Here is a 22,459-nt window from a genome sequence, read left to right on the forward strand (position 1 = left end):
GTGCATCAGAATCACTGGGGGGGTGTTTTTAAAATACCAATACATAGGTACCACCCCCCACCCCCCTCCCAGAGATTCTTTGTTTTTTTAATGCTCCTCAGGTGACTCTAATCTGCAATCAGGGCTGAGAACCATAGTTTCGGGAATGGCTCTCAGTCTCTCACTCCCCTCAGTTTTCAGGGATTTTCCTAGCTGTCTTCAGTGGCAGTTTTTACCAAGTGCTTCTCATCTTAACAGGACACTAATACTGCTTAGTAATTGGGAATTTCAACAGGAATAGTTCAATGAAGGAAAAAAATGGAACCTTAGAGGCCTAACGCCATCTGACCTCTACCTCCATTGGCTTCAATCAGGTAAGCCTCTGACCTTGCCTTGTTCTTATCTCTTCAGCACCAGTGGGAATAACTGTTATCATTGATGGAATTTACCAGGTTGGGTTCTGTTCTCTTCTAAGTGAAATGGAAGCATATTGGTGATAATGGAATTCATTCATCTCTTTTCAAATTTTCTAAAAAGTACACTTTATTAAATGTGAGATGCTTACTGGCAACTGAAACATGGACCAGAGGAAAGTCATTGCCTCCCAAATGGTTGGACTCTCCAAAATTTCACTTATGAATATAATTATTAATTCCAGAAATTCTGGTATTTTAGTCTTCAAGAACTGAATTTCCAGGCAAATATGTCTTGGCTGGGGAGACCAGTGTTAAAGTGAAGCATAGTCTTCAAATCACTCCATGTCTTTTTTCCAATTCTCCTCAAACGATGACTCACTTTTCAGCTGTAGAATAGTGTTTCCTTTCTCCTGCTTTGCGGTATCCAAACTTTTGGAAAAAAGAATGAGACGCATCTGCCGTACTACCATCTCCCAGACAGACGGCTGTGGTGTCACTCAAAATGGGAAAGAAATCACCTCTTCCTCATAAGTCTTCTTTCTCCTCTTCTGCACAGATGCAGGCTGCCCGCTGACTGTTCATAAAGGGCCGGCAGCCCAAGGTCCATACAGTGTTGAACACAGTATCAGCCAGAGAATCACAGCCTACTTGAAAAAGATTAAGAGAAATATAAAGGTTAAGTCTAAGTAATTTTGAAGAGGCAGCGTATTTCCAAGGATAACATGATACCCAGAGGAAAGTAGAGGCAGTGATCCAAATACAGAATTAAAATGAAAAAATAGATTTAAGAGAAGCTTTTTCAGAGGAGCTTCTATCCAATCTAGTAAAGCAGAACACACTTTGGGATGCCCTCCTTTTATGGGCCTCCAGGTAGAAACCATGATTAGCAATCAGAATGCCCCACATCACTGTGCTCACTCCATGGAAAATTTACCTTTTTTTTTTTTCAGAATACTCCCTCAAATAACACTACTATGTTTCCTATAGCTTTCCCTATTCAAGTGTGGGGTGAATAACCAGGTTGCTAATATTTCGTGGAGGATTTTTACATCTGTATTCATCAGGGATATTGGCCTGTAATTTTATTTTCTTGTAATATCTTTATCTGGTTTTGGAATAGGGTAGTGCTGGCCTCTTAAAATACCTTTGGAAGTGTTCCCTCCTCGTCTGCTTTTTGAAAGAAGGATTGGTATTAATTCTTCTTTAAATGTTGAAGCCATTTAAATGGCTGACTAATTCTTTGAATGTTGAAGCCACTTTAAAAGTGAAGCCAAAAAAAAAAAAAAGAAAGTGAAGCCACCTGGTCCTAAATTTTTGTTTGTTGGGAGATTTTTGATTACTGATTCAATCTCCTTACTAGTAACAGTTCTGATCAGATTTTCTATTTCCTCATGATTCATTCTTGGTAGGTTGTATGTTTCTAGGAATTTATCCATTTCTTCTAGGCTGTCTAACTTGGTGTATAATTTTTCATGGTAGTCTTCTATGGTTCTTTGTATTTCTGTGATATTAGCTTTAGTGTTTCCTCTTTCACCTCTGATTTTATTTATTTGCATCCTCTTTTTTTTTTTCTTGGCCAACCTAGCTAAAGTTTTGTCTATTTTATCTATTTTATAAAACAGCTCTCAGTTTAACTGATCTTTTCTATTGTCCTTTTAGTCTCTATTTCATTTATTTCCACTCTGATCTTTCTTATTTCCTTCCTTCTACAAACTTTAGGCTTCATTTGCTTTTCTTTTTCTAGTTCTTTGAGGTTTAAAGTTAGGTTGTTGATGTGAGATCCTTCTTTTTTTTGATGTTGACATTTATTGCTATAAACTTCCCTCTTAGGACTGCTTTTACTGCTTCTCATAAGTCTTGGTGTGTTATATTCTCTTCTGATTTCTTCTTTGGCATATTGGTTGTTCAGTAGCATGTTGTTTAATCTCCACATTGTTCTCACCACTTCTATTCAATACTCTACTAGAAGTTCTAGCCAGGGCAATTGGCAAGAGAAAGAAAAGGCATCTAAATTGAAAAGGAAGACAATATGCAGATGACATTATCTTGTGTACAGAAAAGCCTAAGGAATCTACTAAAAATTTCTTGGAGGTAATAAATGAGTTCAGTAAGGTTGCAAGATAAAAGATCAGTATACAAAAATCAATTGTAGTTGTATACATTATCAGCAAATAATCTGAAAGTACAATTAAGAAAACAATTCCCTTTATAATAGCATCAAGGGATTTCCCTGGTGGCACAGTGGTTAAGAATCCGCCTGTCAGGGCTTCCCTGGTGGCGCAGTGGTTGAGAGTCTGCCTGCCGATGCAGGGGACATGGGTTCGTGTCCCGGTCTGGGAAGATCCCACATGCCGCGGAGCGGCTGGGCCCGTGAGCCATGGCCGCTGAGCCTGCACGTCCGGAGCCTGTGCTCCGCAACGGGAGAGGCCACAACAGTGAGAGGCCCGCGTACCACCAAAAAAAAAAAAAGAATCTGCCTGCCAGTGCAGGGGACACAGGTTCGATCCCTGGTCCAGGAAGATCCCACATGCTGTGGAGCAACTAAGCCCTTGTGCCACAACTACTGAGGCTGCATGCTGCAACTATTGGAGCTCACATGCCTAGAGCCCATGCTCTGCAACAAGAGAAGCCACTGCAATGAGAAGCATGCACACCACAATGAAGAGTAGCCCCCACTTGCTGCAACTAGAGAAAGCCTGCATGCAGCAACAAAGACACAACACAGCCAAAAAAAAAAAAAAAAAAGCATCAAAAAGGAAAAAATACTTAGGAACAAATTAAACAAAGGAGTATAAGACCTGTGCTGTGAAAACTATAAAACATTGTTGAAAGAAATTAAAGAAGACCCAAATAAGTGGAAAGACATTCATGTTCATCGAACAGAAAACATAATTTTGTTAAGGTGGCAATACTCCTCGGGACTTTCCTGGTGGTCCAGTGCAAAAGAATCATCCACCTTACAATGCAGGGGACGTGGGTTCGATCCCTGGTCAGGGAACTAAGATCCCACATGCTGCAAGGCACCTAAGCCCACACACCACAACTACTGACCTCGCACACCTCAACTAGAGAGCCTGCGTGCTGCAAACTACAGAGCCCACATGCTCTGGAACCCGTGTGCCACAACTACAGAGCCCATGCGCCCTGGAGCCTGCGCGCCACAACTAGAGATGAGAAAACCCACACGCCACAACTAGAGAGAAGCCTGTGCACCAGGACAAAGAGCCCACGCGCCACAATGAAAGATCCCGCATGCCTCAGCAAAGATCCTGTGTGCTGCAACTAAGACCCAAAGCAGCCAAAAATAAATAAAATGAATAATAAATAAATCTTTTAAAAAAAGATGGCAATACTCCTCAAATGGATTTACAGAGTCAACAAGAGTCCTATCAAAATGCCACCTGCCATTTCTTGAAGAAATTGACAAGCTGAACCTAAAATTCATATGGAAATGCAAAAGATCCAGAATATCTGAAGAAATCTTGAAAAAGAGCAAAGTTGAAGGACACTTCCTGATTTCAAACTTTACTACAAAATTACAATAATAGGAACAGTGTGGTACTGGCATAGATCAATGGAATAGAATTGAAAGTCTAGAAATAAACACTGCAATTATGGCAAATTGATTTTTGGCAAGGGTGCAAAGACAATTTATTGTGGAAAAGAATAGTCTCTTTCAACAAATGGTGCAGGACAAATGTAGGAAAGAATAGTCTTTTTCAACAAATGGTGTACGTCCACATGCAAAAGAATGAAGTTGGACCCCTTTCTTACACAAAAATTAACTAAAATGTATCATAGGTCTAAATATATGAGCTACAACAAAACTCTTAGAAGAAAACTTAGGAGTAAATCTTTGTGACCTTGAGTTAGGCTAAGCCTTTTTACATATGACACCAAAAGTACAAGAAAAATTTTTTAAAAGGATAAAATGGACTTAATCAAAATGTAAAACTTTTGGGCTGCAAATTATATCATCAAGAAAGTGAAAAATCAACTCATAAAATGAGAGAAAACATTTGCAAGTCATATATCTGATAAAAGATTTGCATCCAGAATATATACAAGAAGTCTTATGACTCAATAATAAAAAGACAAATAACACAATTTAAAAGGGGGCAAATGAATAGACATCTCTCCAAAGCAGTTATTTAATGGCCAATAAGCACATAAAAAGATGCTCAACATCATTAGCCATCAGGGAAATGCAAATCAAAACCACAATGAGATATAACTTCACACCTACTAGGGTCTGTAATAAGATAGATAATAACAAGTGTTGGCAAAGATGTGGAGAAATTGGAACCATAATACATTGCTGGTGGGAATGTGAAATGGCATAGCTGTTTTGGAAATCAGTTTGTTATAAAATTACCATATAACCCAGAAATTCCCCTCCTAGATATATATCCAAGAGAAATGAAAACATGTCACCACAAAAACTTGTACATAAATGTTCATACCAGAATTATTCATAATAGCCCAAAAGTGGAAACAACCCAAATGTCCATCAATTGATGAATGGATAGAGAAAACATATTATATCCATACGATGGAATGCTATTCAGCAATAAAAAGGAATGAAATACTGATACATGCTACAATATGGATAAACCTTGCCAAGTGAAAGAATCCAGTCACAGAAGACCACATATTTTATGATACCATTTATATGAATTGTCCAGAATAGGCAAATTTATAGAGGTAGAAAACAGACTAATGGTTGCCTAGAGCTAGCCAGGGGAACGATGTAGTGGGACTGCTAATGGCTCTAGAGTTTCTTTTTGGAGTGATGAAAATGTTCTAAAATTAATTGTGGGGCTGATTGCATAACTCTGTGAACATATTTTAAAAAGCATTTAAATGGTTGAACTTTATAGTATGTGAGTTATATCTCAATAAAACTGAACAACAACAACAAAATGAATGATCAGAGTATTTCAAGCAGAGGGAACTGAAGAGGCAGAAAGATTTGCGCCATCAACCCACATAGCTTGGAATAGCAGAAGTCAGGAAAGAAATCAGAAATAAGCAAGATGATGCTGGAGAGGTAGGCTAGGACTGAATCAGAAAGGGCTATGAATGTCATGCTAAGGACTTGGATTTAATCCTAAGGAAGAGGAACCTATTGAAGGACTTACATGGAGGGTGGAGATGATCAGATTCGTCTGGTATGAAAATATACCTGGTCTCTATGGGGTCAATAGATTGGATGGGACCCAGAGATTGGGTTAATCTGTAGTAACCAGGCAAGCGATCTATCAAAGAGATATTTAGGAGAAAGAATCAATAGGATGTTGCTTGGAGGGAGTAACTTGACCTGACCCTAGATTAGCAGCAGGCACTTTTTCCCCTTTTGTAGGTACAGATAGAATGATACTCCCTTTTACAGGGCCTAATTAATTATTCATATTTTCAAGCCCTCACACATTCACTTCAGGACGGCACTCTAGACATTGATCTATAACAAGATCCGAGATTCTTCCTGCAGCTGACTTTCTCGATGGCATGGGGCCAGCTCTTCATAAGCCTGAATTTCAAACTTCACCATCTAAAAATATACAATGCTAATACCTGGATGTAATGTTCGGGCTTCAGAAACTAAAGGATTACAACTTTTCCTAAGGTAAATTAGGAAAAAGAAATTACAGAATCAGTGCTAGAAATTAGGTAGGTAAGCAGTTGTTTGAAAATAATTATCCTCAAAGATATAGAGACCTTTACACAAAAAAGATAGATTTTTAAATTAAAATTCTTTCCCTGACGAGAACAAAATAAGAAAAAAAAAAAAAGGCTTAAACCCAAGTATGTAGTCCTATACGGAATAATTCCTGATATGGAAAATTATTTAACACTGGAATGGATCACGAAAGCCAGTTGGGCAACTCTTGCTCTGTCCTTAGAGGATAGATTTTATTTCTCTGGGAAGGCTTTGGTATGGCCCTGTCCATCAGGAGTGGTGCCAGCAGCTCCTGGGCAGGACAGCAAGAACTTTAGTGAAGGATTGCCCAGAATCTTCCTTCCCCCTTGCTTGCATTGGTCACAGGATAAAGAAAGATCAGTGAGCTCTGATGGTCTCTTTGAGTAAAAGGGCTCTGGCTACATTTCTGTGTGAAAACAGGAACAAAACTCCCTGCTCACGGGTAGATGCACTTAAGATTCCTACCTTCTATGTTGGAGACAAAGCCCAGACTCCGCTTAAGGTCAGAGCAGATAGAGTGGAGACACCATCGGAATTTTGCATCACAGCGATACTTGTTGGCACCGCAAGTGTCATAACAGACGTCCAGCTGGTTGCAGCACTTGGTCATTGCTGGAATGCCCAAGTCCATCTGAGGAAAAGTGAAGGAAGAAAAATGAAGGAAGAAAATGCCACGTTTAGACCAAGGACCTTAGGCAACCTTGCCTACCTTGTTCTCAAATTCCTGTTACAGATTCAGATCTATTCAGAAGCACCAATGACTGGAAAGAATACATCAGGTTGACAGTCACAGGATGCTAAGTTTTGATCATGATCTAGTTATTAGTTTAATAACTTTGAATGGCCCACTTTTCTTCTTTTTCTTTTGGGGTTTAGTAATTTTCAAATTCACAGGCCACTATAGTGCTAAAAATAGAAATCAGAAAGTTAGGCAAGAGGGCATAGCTTCAAGACTGGCAAATTCAACTAAAACCTATGCTATATGAGATTTTGTTTAAACAAAAGATTCCAAGTCTCAGAAGTATGAAAAATTAAGCCTCAGTTCATAAAGAGGTCACCAGCATTTATCAGGGATCCATCCCATGCAGCACTGTTTTAAGTTATGTGTATATGTGTTTGTATGTGTCGAGGAGCAGACTGGGGATAGAACATAGTTCCTGACCACAAGGGGACTATGATCAAACAACAAAGTAACACACACACACACACACACACACACACACACACACATTTATAAAGCATCCTAAACAATTACAAATGTGTCATAAACTAAGTTCATAGACTGCCACATGTAGAGTTACCAAACAGGAATTTTTTTGAAAGGATTATTAGAGATGATGGTAGACTTAAGATACAGCAGGTAAAGAAAGGAAATAATGAGCATATCATATATGAGCAAGTCAATTAGTTTGTTTGGTCTTTCAAGGGTCTTAGCAGGGTGATGTATTATATATTTTTATTTTATATATATATATATTTATTTATTTATATATTTTATTTTTTTAATTAAGGAGAAAGGCAAGTTGACAGATGGCCTTGACATCCAAAATAGCAAGTTAGATTTGATAAAGACTCTTGAGGAAGGAAGGGACATGATGCAATAAGTGATTAAAGAGGAGTAATCATTCTGTGGTTTATAAAACAGATGAGAACAGGGTGAGTTTAGACATGGATCTTTTTTTTTTTAACATCTTTATTGAAGTATAATTGCTTTACAATGGTGTGTTAGTTTCTGCTTTATAACAAAGTGAATCAGCTATACATATACATATATCCCCGTATCTCTTCCCTCTTGTGTCTCCCTCCCTCCCTCCCCATCCCACCCCTCTAGGTGGTCACAAAGCACAGAGCTAATCTCCCTGTGCTATGCGGCTGCTTCCCACTAGCTATCGGTTTTACATTTGGTAGTGTATATATGTCCATGCCACTCTCCCACTTTGTCCCAGCTTACCCTTCCCTCTCCCCGTGTCCTCAAGTCCATTCTCTAGTAGGTCTGCATCTTTACTCCCATCCTGCCCCTAGGTTCTTTTTTTTTTTTTAGATTCCTTATATATGTGTTAGCATACAGTATTGTTTTTCTCTTTCTAACTTACTTCACTCTGTATGACAGACTCTAGGTCCATCCACCTCACTACAGATAACTCAGTTTCATTTCTTTTTATGGCTGAGTAATATTCTATTGTATATATGTGCCACATCTTTATCCAGTCATCTGTCGATGGACAGTTAGGTTGCTTCCATTGACATGGATCTTTTGCAGTTCTTCTCATAATATAGACTTGGACTTGGATGGAAGCTGTGAAAATCTGGTTTCGAGGTATGGGTGGGGATTGATTAACCAGCTATCATAGATCCTTTCCTCTTGGGTCTCCTTAAGTGTTCTCTTGTTTGAACTTTTACTACAAGACCACCTAGAGCAGAATATGGACTTTGGTAGTTTAAAAGGCCCTTTTAAGCAAAAACCAAAACAAAGCATTATTACATTAAGAGATAATCTAACTCATTAGACTAGGCAAAGGCCTGGACTCAGCAATTTTGGGTAAATTCCCATCATCTGACACCTGAAGCAAGCTACTTTTCTTGCACCTCACCCCTAAACCTAAGAATACATCACAACAGAGGTAACAGAATTAGATGAGTATAGAGGCTATCATTCAATTCAACTCAATTGGAAATTCTTGAACTAGTTCTAAATAATATTTGTACCAGTAAACAAAATGACATTACTCCCAAAATAGAGTGCATACCACCTTCTTAGCTACTAAATTGATATCAAGTAAAAGATATTAGCCAAAAATACATTGTTTCTCTAATGTATATTTGGAAGGATTATCTTCTGTGTCCATTCACGTATTGATGATTGTGGACCAGGTTAGGCGTACAGCTGTGAAGGTTGTGCAGTGAACAAGAGTGTCGTATCTAAGGGGGCACCTTCCCACAAGACATCATAGATTTATATATTTATTAAGAAAAATATCCAGCCAGTGGCAGGCATTTCCTTTTCTTACAAAATCAGTATATTAAGCTTAGTTGGTTTTTTTTGGTTTTGGGGTTTTTTTTTGCGGTACGCGGGCCTCTCACTGTTGTGGCCTCTCCCGTTGCGGAGCACAGGCTCCGGACGCACAGGCTCAGCGTCCATGGCTCACGGGCCCAGCCGCTCTGCGGCATGTGGGATCTTCCCGGACTGGGGCACGAACCTGTGCCCCCTGCATCGGCAGGCGGACTCTCAACCACTGCGCCACCAGGGAAGCCCTAAGCTTAGTTTCTGACAAATGGAAGAAAACCATCTTGAGGAAAGGGAACTTTTTTTCAATTTGCACAAAAATGCCACATGGGTGAGCAGCATTTTAGTTAGAAGAATAAACATTATGCTGCTTAGAAAATTACTACAAAAATCTTTTGAACCAGCAGAAAAGTGAAGTTTAGCCTGATTAAGACACCAACTAAAGGCATAGCTAAACTATGATTTTAGATATGAAATCCTTCTACCTACATTTTACATGAAACCTCTTTTCTAAAGTGAAAAAGGTAAAAGGGCTTCCAAGGGGTCTTAAAAGAAATTAATTATTCCTTGTTTTTAGAGGAAGTCGACAGTTTGAGAAACAGTCAGAGGCAAAATGATAAATGTTTAGCCAGTGGCTGGTTGTGTGTATGGGCATGTGGGTGGATGGAGGTGTGTTTGCAGGTTCCCATAATGTTAATACTCCAAACATAGTTGATTTGATGGTACCGTCACCAAGTTAGCCGCTTGCAAAAGTGCTGAGGATACAGCAATCAGCCCTCACTGGTACTGATCAGTACCAGTTTGCTCCAGTACATCACTGGAAAGTCTCACCAATTTAAATAAGTCAAACTTGTCAGATGTATTTCAAATTAAGTTATGTTTGGTTCACTAAGGCTCAGCTGATATTTGCATTGGTGCTTTCAGTGTTCACTACACAATGGCTTTTCTGGGGGATAGCTGCCTCTAAGAAAAGGAAATCAGAAACTTTCTTTGAAAATGATCTCCCTTTCTCTGTATCCAATTTAAAATACTAATCATATTTCTCAATCATATTCCTTAAGTGTTGAGTTCCATCAGTGGTAACTCTTGGATTGGTTTTAGTTAAAACCAATCAACTAAGAAAACAATGGTGGTGTACATACACTTTCTGGTACCTTGAGACCCAGGAAATAGGAACTGCAGCCGTTGGGCTCCTGAGCCTTGTATCCAGGTCTGGGCATTGGTGCCTTTCCTAGCAGGGGAAAGAGAGGAAAGAAGTGGGAAGAACTGTTTAGAAATTAAGCATTTGGGAACATTCACCAAATAAAAATGATCTAAAAAGCATGTTCAGTTTTTCCTTTAAAAGTCACTGCTATATTCTTCAACTACAACAAAGTTAAATTGTTAAAGCAATAATAGAAATATTAAAAAGTACCAAATATTTGGAAATTAAAAGCCACCCTTCTAATAATAACATAGGTCAAAAAGAAATTTTAAGGGAATTAGGAAATAAACTGAATGAAAAGAAATACAAAGTATCAAAAATTATGTAATGCAGTTAAAGTAGTGATTAAAAGGAATTTTATAGCTTTAATCATCTATAGAAGGGGAATGATTGTAAATGGGGAGAAGGATTTTGGTTTTTGGCCCTGATGGAAATGTTTTAAAATTGGGTTGTGATGATATTGAGCAATTGTATTAATGTACTAAAATTTTTGAATTTTACCATAAAACAGATACATTTTATGATATGTAAATAAAACTAATAAATATTTGTTGACTACTAAAAAAAAAAAAAGTCACTGCTCCTGGGACTTCCCTGGTGGCACAGTGAAGAATCCGCCAGCCAATGCAGGGGACACAGGTTCAATCTCTGGTCCGGGAAGATCCCACGTGCTGCAGAGCAGCTAAGCCCGTGTGCCACAACTACTGAGCCTGGGCTCTAGAACCCGCAAATCACAACTACTGAGCCTGCGTGCCACAGCTACTGAAGCCCACACGCCTAGAGCCTGTGCTCCGCAACAAGAGAAGCCACCGCAGTGAGAAGCACGCGCACCGCAACGAAGAGTAGCCCCCGCTCGCCGCAACTAGAGAAAGCCCGCGGGCAGCAGCAAAGACCCAATGCAGCAGAAAATAAAATAAAGAAAATTTTTTTAAAAATTAAAAGAAAAAGTCACTGCTCCTCACCAGACTTAAATTAGGTGGTGATGATGATTATGATGATATCATAAAAGAGTAATAACCTTCAAACCAGGTTAGTGTTTTTCTCCGAATATTGAAGAATTTTATGAGCACTTATTTACTAACAATTCTAATATTTCTTACATGCACAACCTTGAAGATAAGGTCTGTGGCAAAACCAAACTAAAACTCAAGGTTTCTCATTCTTCTATCCACTGTAAGACCACATACTATGCACAAAGACCTGATCATACACTTAAGGGATCAGAATTAAAACAGTACCACAAACTTTTTTAGAATAACGTGAAGGAAATTTTGCAAGATTCCATAAATGCAGACAAAGCATTGTTGACCAAAGGGCAAAGAAAACACCCCACTGAAACATTTTAGGCATTTGTGTCACAGAACTAAGGCGAAACTATCCGAAAAGCTTTGGATTTCTTAGTTTCTCCTACTTGGCTTTTGGGTAATTTTATAATCTTGCAAATGCATACAGAGAAGCTTTGTCAGTGTGTCAAGGGTAGTCATTATAGATAAAGATAACTTTGACCTGAGATGACCTCAGGACAGTCATCTGCAGTTAGTATTTTTATCCCATTATCCAGATAAGGAATATGGGGCTAAGAGGTTTAGTGACTTGCCTGAGTCATATAGAAAGTGGGGGGAATTGGGATATAAATCCAGATATATCCTGTTTGTCTCCAAAGCCCATGTTCTTTCCCCAGTTCCTTTGCCTCGTGTAGGATATGCAAGACATAACAGAAGACGGAGGAAATAAGCTAAGAATTAATCCTCCAAGTGAGACACATGGCATTTTCTCTTTCTTTTCTTTAATCTTCTCCTGCCAGGTATTTTATTTTCAATTATTTTGTATTATGAAATATTTCAAAACTGAAGTCAGAGAAACAAATACCCATGTACCCACTACACAAACACAATGAATGTTAACTTGCCAAACATGCTGTATTTCTTCTGTTTAATTAAATGGTGTAAGTACAGTCGAAGCCCCTTTGCACCCCATCTTTCTGTTTTAATTTTTAGGTAGGAAGTCTATGCTTTAGAGCCCTCCCTCCTCATTATTCTTAAAAACTGCCTTCATTACTCTTGGACATTTACTCTTGCATATGAATTTGAGAGTCAAATTAGTCTACATGAGACATGTAGATTATGTCTACAAGAGATGAAATGAGGATTTGTATTTAAAATACATTGAATTTATAGATTAATTTGGAGACAACTGACTTTCTTATAATATTCTGGATTCCCAAACATGGGCCTAATATAGCTTTCCATTTACTTAGGTCTTCCTTTATGTCTTTCAACAGAGTGTTATAATTTTCTCCATATATTTATTATACCTCCTACATACTGTATTATTCAGATGCTTAAACAAGATAGGATATCTCATCAAGATCCAGAATTAAGGCTCAGAAGGCTGGAATGATAAATCTGACCTTTTCTGGAACCCAGGCTGCTTCTAGCCTTCAGCTCTACCAGCCCTGGAATTTAGCCCTGACTCTCATGGTCCAAGATGGAGCTTCAGCCAACACACCCATATTACAAGCAGCAGGATGGAAGAAGGAGGTGGAAAGGTCAGAGCTCCTCTCTTTAATAAACACACTCCAGAATGTTACACACATCACTTCATCTTACTTCCCTTTGGCCAGACCTTAATCAAATGGCAACACCTGGTTGCAAAGGTGGGCTAGGAAATGAAGTTTTTCTTCAATGGAGGCAGCCATGAGCCCTGCTGGAAGTTGGGAGGAGGGCTTATGAATGTAGAAAAGGGGGACAATAAGCAGTCTCTTCCACGGTCTGTTTGGGTATTTGTTGCTGTGGTACAACATGTGTATATGATGGTGTTTCAAGGTGGCCCTCAGTGATCCCCATTTCCTGGTATTCATAATCTTGTGTATTGTCCTAGGGTTGGTCTGTGTGATCAACAGAATATGGCAGAAGTGGAGCCATGTTGCTTCCAAGATTACATTATAAAAGACTACAACTTCTAGGAAGGGTAAGCTGGGACGAAGCGAGAGCAGCATTGACATATATACACTACCAAATGTAAAATAGGTAGCTAGTGGGAAGCAGCCGCATAGCACAGGGAGATCAGCTAGGTGCTTTGTGACCACCTAGAGGGGTGGGATAGGGAGGGTGGGAGGGAGACGCAAGAGGGAGGGGATATGGGGATATATGTATACATATGGCTGATTCACTTTGTTATACAGCAGAAACTAACACAACATTGTAACACAATTATACTCCAATAAAGATGTCAAAAAAAAAAAAGGCTACAACTTCTGTCATGGAAAGGTCCATTGGTAAAAAACTAAAGCTTCCTGCTAACAGCCACATGAGTTTGGAAGGAGATCTCCAGCTTCAGTCATATCTTCAGAGACTAATATCAACAGGCAGTGTGACTACAACTTTATGAGAAACTCAGAGCCAGAAACACCCAGCAGAGCCCCTAGATTCCTGACCCTCAGAAACTGTGTGATACAATAAATGTTTGTTATTTTCTGCTGCTAAGTTTGGGGGTCACCTGCTACTCAACAATACTTAACTATTGCAGTTGCCATTATGATTTGCATCTCTTTTTCATTACATTTTTTTCTACGACAGCTCTATTGAGATGTAATTAATATATTATACGTTCACCCGTTTAATGTGTGTAATTCAATGGGTTTTAGCTTTTCACAGAGTTGTGAGACCATCACCACAATCTAATTTTAGAACATTTTTATCATCCCCGTACCCATCTTTAGCAGTCACGCTCCATCTTTCACAGTTCATCCATATTATTTTTATGGCTGAATAATATTCCATTCTCTGGATGTACCACAGTTTGTTTATTCATCCACCATCGATGGAGGTGGTGGTCATTTCCATCTTTCGGCTATTGTGAAGAGTGCTGCTATGAATAATTGTGTACAAGTATTTGTTTGAATATCTGTTTTCAGTTCTTTTGGGTGTACATACCCGAGGAGTGGAATTGCTGGGTCACATAGTAATTCTGTTTAACTTTTTGAGGAACTATCAGAAAGGCTTTCTTCAGCAGCTGTACCATTTTGCATTCCCACCAGAAATGCACAAAAATTCCAGTTTCCTCAATCCCCACAGTTTCACTACAACGTATCTATAGGTGGACTGTGTATCCTTACTCCACTTGGAATAATCTGAAGACTCGGGTGTCTTTCACCTCTGGAGAATTCACAGCCCTTGTCTGAATTTTTTATTTTCTTCATTATAGTTTCTCCTTCTGGGCCTCTTATACTGAATGGTGATTCTTTTTAATCCTGTCCTTCATATATCTTAATCTCTCTTTCATATTTTCTATCTTTTTCTTTCTGTACTGAATTTTTACTAGCTTCATCAAATTTATTTTCCATTTTACTAATTACCTCTAGGTTGACTAACTGCTAGGTTATCTGCTATGTAACCCATCCACTGAGTTTTTTTCTTCTGATGACTATAATTTTCATTTCTTGGAGTTCTATGTAAATGTTCTTTAAATCTGTGTATTCATTTTCATTGAGTTCTGTTTTTTAATTGTGTTTTCTATTGTTTCTTTTATTTCTTTAATAATTTCAAATGTTGTTATTTTTTTATTATCTCCCTTCCTTGGGATGCCGTTTCATTTTTTGACGTCTACTGACTCTCCCGCATGGTGGATTATCTTTTCGAATGGTACGTAACTGTTTTCGGGAGGGCTTGTTTTTCTAAATGAATTCCTGTGCCCTGTGTCACATACTACAGAGTAGTCCCTAACTGCTTTTGCTGTGGCTCTAGGAGTCCCAAGATAAGTGAGACACATGTCTTTATGTTAATTTCTCAGCTTGGGATACTCACACCAGGCCAGCTGTATAGATTCAGATTCCTCACCTATGCATATTGCATGCTTCAAGTAGTGATTTTTTTTGTTTTGGCTGCATTGAGTCTTCATTGCTGTGTGTAGGCCTTTTCTAGTTGCAGCAAGCAGGGGCTACTCTTCCTTGCAGTACGCAGGCTTCTCATTGCGGTGGCTTCTCTGGTTGCGGACCACAGGCTCTAGGTGCGTGGGCTTCAGTAGTTGTGGCTCACGGGCTCTAGAGCGCAGGCTCAGTAGTCGTGGTGCACAGGCTTAGTTGCTCCACAGCATGTGGGATCTTCGTGGACCAGGGCTCGAACCCATGTCCCCTGCATTGGCAGGTGGATTCTTAACCACTGAGCCACTAGGGAAGCCCAGGTAGTGATTTTTCTTAGTGGATGTTCTTTATTCCTCCTCCAAGCTCCAGCCCCAGGTGGACAGAAAGCATTCTTGCTACTTCTTGGAATGTTGGATAATCCAGTAATCTAATCCCTTTTAAACAGACTAGACAGTTTCTCAGGCTCTAAGCTTTATGCAGACTGTTCAGTTCCAACTTCCCAATTCTTAGAGGTGAAATTTACTTTTCCTCTCTCTGTATGAGCAATAAAGCCCATTCCTCAGCCCCTGGAGTCTATATATGTGCCAGACTGACACCCCCAAGGGCCATGGCAGCATCAGCTCCTGCTACCACTTTGGCTTTTTGTTTCCCCTTCATTTCTAGAACTTGAAGTTTTCCCTTTATTTCATTCTAGGTTGAGTGTGTGTTTTTTGTTTTAATATTTTATTTCCACCCTGTCTTTCTTGTTATTTGTAATGGAGAGGTCCTGTACTTGTTGACACAGAGTCCACCAACCTACCAGTAATCCCTGCATTACTTTTCAAAGGTCTTGAGAAATATAACTTAGCATTGATACTCTACTAACCTGCCGTGTGTGTGTGTGTGTGTGTGTGTGTGTGTGTGTGTGTGTGTGTAGCACTGGGAATAGGGGAATGGGTAAAGTGTATTAAATAATATTAGTAATCAAATTACACATATGAAAATAATCACACTATGTCATACAATTAAAGCGTATTGTCTCTTGGAGGTGAGACTATGGTGATTTTATTTTTTCTTCAGATTGTTCTTTTACAAATGTTCTACCTATACTAGCTTTATAGAAATCAGGGAAAAAATTTCAATGAAGAAACAAATGTCTAAATTTGATGGTGAAATTTAGCTCTTTAATAATTTCGCTGATAAAGGGCTTTTGCAGCAGACTCAGTTCAGTTTCCTGAGTTACCCTCTGCCATTTTTGCAGTAGGTAACTCACAGAAGATAAAACTCTGATATTCCAGTTTGAAAGTTAATGGGACACCAACTATAGATACGTCCCACCTGGCCTGATATTGTGGGACACCAACTATAGATACGTCCCACCTGGCCTGATATTGATGACAGGTTTTTTTTTTAATATTTTACGAAAGCTGTAGAAATTCTGTTTGAAGCTTGAATTAAAAGTTCTAAGAAAAAAAGTGATGGTTTGAGTCCAGGCAGAAATAAGGTACTATATCCTCATATTACAGTTGGAGCAGATTTGAGTTGTGTTGAGTCTTTTCAGTTTGATGTTTTGAGTCTAAGCATCAATAATGTACAATGTCCACAAACTAATTTTATTTTTTGGTTTTGGCTATTTATAGGAGTGGGAGGCTGACCATCTGATCTTCTGGATGAGGGCTTGGCAAACACTGGCCCAAGTCCAGCCCATTGCCTGTTCTTGTATAACCTGCCAGATAAAAATGATTTTTATATTTTTAAATGATTGGGGGAAAAGTCAAAACAAGATAATATTGTGTGACATATGAAAATTATTTGAAATTAAAACTTTAGTGCTCACCAGAAAGTTCTTTTTCAGAACACAGCAACACTCATTCCTTACGTATTAGCTACAGCTGCTTTCACGGAAAAAAGAGCCGAATGTTGTTAATAACCTTCATGTGAGGATGGTCTTTTAAGCAAGACAAAAAATGCAGAAGCTATAAAGAAAAGGACTGATAGACTGGTTCTTAGGAAAATTTAAAACTTCTGCATAAAGTGAAACGCCACAAAACACTTAAAAGACAAATGAGGGAGTTAGGCATGAAACCCGAAAGTTCTACCCGCAGGAAGGTCCGCTACCTCCTGGGCCCCACCGTTTTTCTCTCTGTTTTGTCACTGAAAACAACAGTAAAACTGTCTGGCAGTTTTATCACCCAGGCCAAGGGTTAAACCTCTTAGGAGGGTGTGGCCCTTCTCCCCACCCAGCTGGTTCCCGCAGAAGTGGCTCTGTGTGCTCCACTAGAGGTCTGCCTAGGAGTCCAAGGGCCATATTTGAAGGGCACATCCTGCTTCCTGCCAGAAACCCTCAAATACAGCATGAGGAACACAACAAGGGAACAAAACAGAACTGTGACAATTTAACTGAAGCAATAAACTCTATTTCAGTCACTAAAACAGATTAAGTTACTGCATGAGGTAAGGCGAGCGACTTGTCCTGGTTTGCCTGGGACCATCCTTGTTTTAGTACTTAAAGTCCCACGTTCCAGGAATGCGCACCCCTTCCCTCCATCACCGGCAAACCTGGACATTTCCTCACCCTTCTCGAGAACAACCATTGCCCTCTAAGCCAGTAGCTGTTTTCTTTTTTGGGGCCCCAGGTCCTCTAAGAATCTGATGAAGGCTGTGAATTGTTTGTCTAGAAAAATGTATAAATTCACAGGTTCATAAAATTTTGCTCTAAGATTTCAAACAGATAAAAATTCTCCTGAAAATAAGAATGCTGATATTTAAGGATACCTTTCTTCCTAGAACTAAACCCAAGAAGAAAATCATCATGAGGTCCTTTTATCAAAGTGTGACGGTGTGGTTGATAGCTTAAATCATGATTTACAAGACACAGAAACTCTGCGTCACAGACCTTCATAAAGGCACAGAACACCTAAATCATCATTTGATGATTTCTTCCAGAAGCTGAGAGGATGTTGTCCAGCCACTGGGATTTCATGTTTTTTAATTTTATTTTGAAAGGGAATCTGAAGAATCCGAATGCATAGTTAACCTGTTCACCAGATTTTCTCATAACATTTATAAAATTTGTTTGGTATCTGCCATGTTCCATACGGCACTAATTCTTTATATATATTATCTTTAATTCTTACAACAATCTTGTAAGGTAGGTATTATTAACATTAGTTATAAACATGAGGAAACAAAGGTTGAGAGACATAACTTGCCCAAGGTCATCAGCAATGAGATTCCCCAACCCCCACCCCCACCCCCAGTACAAACCCCTGATTTTTCCATTACTAGTATTTCTCAAAGTCTGGTTCGAGGACCACGTGTGCAGTTCCTAGCACAGACCTACTGAATCAGAATCCCTGAGGTGGGAGAGGGAATCGTGTTCACATCAGTGCAGACCCCTTAACCCAGCTGTACCATATATGCTATTGATCCATGCTGAATCTCGTTATATTTACAGCCCGATCATTTGGCAAGTTCAGATGTGTGTTGACCTGAAAACGAATTGTAGATACAAGAAGTGTGGAAAGCAATATTGATACGCTAGCGTAGGCTAGCAGGATACAAATATACCTTTGTCTGTCCGAACAATCTATGGGCTGAATGACCCCTTAAATAGTGCTCTCTACCTTGGTCACACTTTGCAATCACCTGGGAAACGTTAAAAAGAACGATGTCTAGGTCCAACCCATGGGGATTCCCATTTAATTGATTTGGGCAGCAGGCATTTTTTAAAGCCTCCCCCAGGTGATTCTAAGTGCAGAGCAAGGTAGGAACCACTGTTTTAAGCAGTGGTAAGTACCTACCAAATGGCAATTTTTTTTTCTTGTAGACTGTTGCTAAATTGTTCCTTCTGACAAAAAAAAAAAAAATTGCAGTTTTTAAAGCAGTTTTTTCCTCAAAGCGTGGTCCCAGGACCACCAGCAGCAGGATCACCTGTGAACGCTTAAGAATGCAAATTTTCTGGTCCCACCCCAGACCTACCCAATCAGTATAAGAGGGGTGAGGGCCAGCAGTCTGTTTAAACAAGCCCTTCAGAGGATTTGCAGCACAGCAAGTTTCTTTTAAAGAAAGGGAAGCCTTGTGCACAAGAAGTGTATCACAAAGCAAACAGAGACTCAGTTAGTTATTAGACGTTATCTGTTCAAAAGCCTGCTTGATCCACAATCAACTTGAGAAGAAGTTCTGTACTGCTTGGGCACAGCCTCCAGGTTCTTGGCTCTGCTGCGTTCCAGAGGTAACAAGGCTTACCCCCCTATTTCCTACGTGTTTTTCAGACCCCTGGTCGGACAGGTCCTGTTTTGTAGAGTGAGTGGAGTTATTTGTGTTCCTGCAATCTCTCTGTCGACTATTCTCATCCCCCACCCGTGGCTGCTGCATCGACTGACCCAGGTGCAACCAAAATTTGCTAAAATCTTTTAATGCTGTTTTGCTAGAGAAAAAGAGGGTCTGGTTCTCGTTTCCCTTAAAAAAAAAAAAAAGCCTGCTGTTATCTATTTGCTAAGCCACAGACCTAAGTCTTGTGTTGCCTCCAGGAAGGAAAATAGCACCAGTGTTGATCAAATATCTGAAGTGAGTTAACCCTTTCCTGCCCCATCCATGCAAACTAGGTGAGAACAGTCCCTGTGACAAGGCATCTCTGCATTAGTCTAACACACCTTAGACAAAGACATTGCTAGCGGTACAGGTGGGTCCTAGCACAGATTTACCCTATGGAATCTTCACAGAGACGCTGTAGCTTCCTTTTTTCAACATTCCCCTCTGAGATGAAAGCTTCTGTGCTGTAAAACTTGGTTCTGGAGGATTAACCATGGTCTCTTAGTCACTCCCCGTTTATAAGGAAGGGATTTCCCCCGCTCAAAGGTTAAAAAAGGGACTGTGAGACTGATTGGGTGAGTCCAGCAAGTGTGTAGCTCTTTTGAGTCTCTCTCCAAGCTGAGTTTTATCTGTTGAGTGTCTGGAGAAAATATTTCTCAAGTGTTTTCCTGCTAGGCTCAACTCACCATTTTCATCTCTTAATCCCACGATGAAACATCTGATAACCTAAACAGTGACGCAAATGCTGAATGAGGTTGTGTATGCTTTCAGAAATACCTTCATTTGCGTTTGAAGTTACCCTTTGCCTCCCAGCTGCAAGGTCCAGGGCTCCACGTTCTGCTCCCGTTACACTGAATTCCAGTGCAAGGTGAAGGAAGAACGGGCCACAGGGTCTGCTCTTTTGCAGCCAGACCTGCACGCAGGCTCCCATGTACCCTCTTTACAACTCAGGTGAGGTAGTGCTCCTACCCATTCAGTTCCACATCCCCAGGCCTGCTTGGGGCCTGCTCCCTGGTGGACAGAGGCAGCTGGCAGACACCCATCCTACCCACCAAAGGACTGTCACTGCTGACTGAGGCAGGGACAGCTCTCTTGGGGGGGGTGGTGGTTAGGCAAATTGATCAGAGATTGACAGATCTGGAAGGAAGGTGTGAACTGCATTCAGGGGGAGAGGCGAATCCATTTCCAAGCTAGGAGCAGAGTAACTGAGGAAGCGCAGAGTTTTCTGGCAGAATTTTCCCTGAATGTTCAGCTGAGTTTCCATCCCTAGGAACACCTCCCAAAGACATCTCTTATTCTTTCTCCCCACCCTTGCCACCTTTTCCTAAGTACCTACCTGCCTCACAATAAACCCATTAAATTGTCCCCAGGGAAACAATTCTCGCAAAACTCCTTGGAATAGGTTTGCCAGATAAAACACAGGAAGCTCAGTGAAATTTGTATTTCAGATAAACAACCAGTAATTTGTCACTATAATTGTGTCCCAAATATCTCACATATCTTAACAAAGTCTTGGTTGTTTATTTGAAATTCAAATTTCATTGGGTGTCCTATATTTTTAGTTGCTGAATCTGGCACCCCTCTAAGAGGTGGATCACAGGAAAAAGTGCATGACAGATTGTGGCCCTGCTCAAGCTCTTCACAGGTCCCCCAGTGACAGTCTCACCGGAAGAGAGACCGTGCACTCACCATATCGGCATCTGTACTGACAGACTCCATTTTTCCCTCCCAGCAGTTCCAGAAAGGAATCGAAGTAGCTGTTGACAGATTCAAAGCTGCCCCGGATGTGCCGAAGGCCCCAGTCTGAATAGGACTCCTCTGCGTCAGGGCTGGTGTCACTCTGAGCCAGGCCACCCCCCAGGCTGAGCCACAAAATCAAGAAGCTAGTGGCCAGCGTCATCCTGTAGCCAGGTAGGTACTGAGGTCCCTCCTCAAACCCCAGCCAGTGTCCCAGGAAGTCTGGGTACACGGCCCACCGGCCAGATGCCAAGCAAGACTGGGAAAGGAATTATCTGGAGCACTCAGTCTGTGTGTTCCCCAGAGGTGGACTTTAACACAGCTATGGAGGTTGGGATGAGATCAGGGCAATTAGAAAGGGCAAAGGTTAGGCAGTAGGAGGGCCTAATCTGAGGGATGGCCAGTGAGGGAGAGAACACTTCAGAGCGGATTCCCCAGCCCTGGAGCAGGGGGATGTTAGCCAACTTTTCAGAGGCATGAGTTGTGGAGCAATTGGAATTCTACCCCCAACCAGCTGGTTAACCTATGGGTTAGTTACAAGTTTGGTCCCCTAGGACAGGCCTCTTGACACAAAGGACGTAGCCGCACCCCTAAGCCAGTCACCTACGTATGGTAACTAGGGAGATGCAGGAAGATGTGTAAAGGACTCAGGAAGCCCCCCGTGATGGCGGGTCAACAGTGTCACCTGTACCAGTGGTCCGGGTATTGACAGAGTTTGCTCTAAGTGTGCGTGATGGGAGGGTTCAGATTTAGGACCCCAGCTTCTGCGTCGGTCAGTGCTTGGCTCTCAGTCCTCTAATCTGGCAGAGCTCCTCATCAAAGCCATCCTAGTGCTGGGGCATTTTTGCCTCTGTATTTACAGCAGTATTTTTATTTACACTCAGCAGCGTCTGGTATCTACAGATTGCCCTGAGATAGAGCTGGGGGAACTCAGCGCTCTTAGTATTGTTCTTCCATTGAGTTGCTTAAAAGTCAGAGAGTTTATCAGAAACACTATTTGAAATTTTAGACTTTAAAAGTGTTGACCGGGGGCTTCCCTGGTGGCGCAGTGGTTGGGGGTCCGCCTGCCGGTGCGGGGGACGTGGGTTCGTGCCCTGGTCCGGGAAGATCCCTAAAAAAAAAAAAAGTGTTGACCGAAGTCTAGTGTTTTGGCATCATCTTCAGTTTATACTTTGCTTTTTTAGTCATGCGAAGAAATAAATTCCATCCATGAAATCACTAAGCTAAAAAACGATGGCTTTATGGACCAAATGAGTTACTTAGC

The 22,459-nt window shown here is 40.5% G+C and overlaps 1 protein-coding gene across 3 annotated transcripts; it reads right to left on the reverse strand.

The window, feature by feature from the left end:
• Window positions 1-503: 503 nt before the first annotated feature.
• On the reverse strand, window positions 504-21,782 carry PLA2G12B (phospholipase A2 group XIIB). Of its 3 annotated transcripts, none has more exons than XM_033434138.2 (4): window positions 21,148-21,782; window positions 10,255-10,331; window positions 6,562-6,727; window positions 504-1,042 (listed from the first exon to the last, which is right to left on the reverse strand). In XM_033434138.2, the coding sequence occupies exons 1-4, from the start codon at window positions 21,356-21,358 to the stop codon at window positions 921-923; spliced, it is 576 nt and encodes a 191-aa protein (XP_033290029.1). In that variant the 5' UTR covers window positions 21,359-21,782; the 3' UTR covers window positions 504-920. The 3 variants fall into 3 exon arrangements, with proteins under 3 accessions (XP_033290029.1, XP_012389682.1, XP_004273186.1); XM_012534228.3 differs by having other exon boundaries at window positions 504-1,039; window positions 10,243-10,331; window positions 21,148-21,781; XM_004273138.4 differs by having other exon boundaries at window positions 10,243-10,331; window positions 21,148-21,781.
• Between the last annotated feature and the right edge of the window lie 677 nt (window positions 21,783-22,459).

This window comes from Orcinus orca, chromosome 14, assembly GCF_937001465.1.
Source record: "Orcinus orca chromosome 14, mOrcOrc1.1, whole genome shotgun sequence".
Classification (NCBI taxonomy): Eukaryota; Metazoa; Chordata; class Mammalia; order Artiodactyla; family Delphinidae; genus Orcinus; species Orcinus orca.

What these genes read in the sequence shown, in the direction of transcription:
- PLA2G12B (XM_004273138.4), bottom strand. Translation starts at nt 21,358, where the DNA reads ATGACGCTGGCCACTAGCTTCTTGATTTTGTGGCTCAGCCTGGGGGGT. An exon ending in TCAGTACAGATGCCGATATG is followed by an intron (nt 10,332 to 21,147) that starts GTGAGTGCACGG and finishes TTCCCCTGCTAG; the next exon opens with GAAAGGCACCAATGCCCAGA. An exon ending in CTTTGTCTCCAACATAGAAG is followed by an intron (nt 1,043 to 6,561) that starts GTAGGAATCTTA and finishes ATCTTTTTCAAG; the next exon opens with TAGGCTGTGATTCTCTGGCT.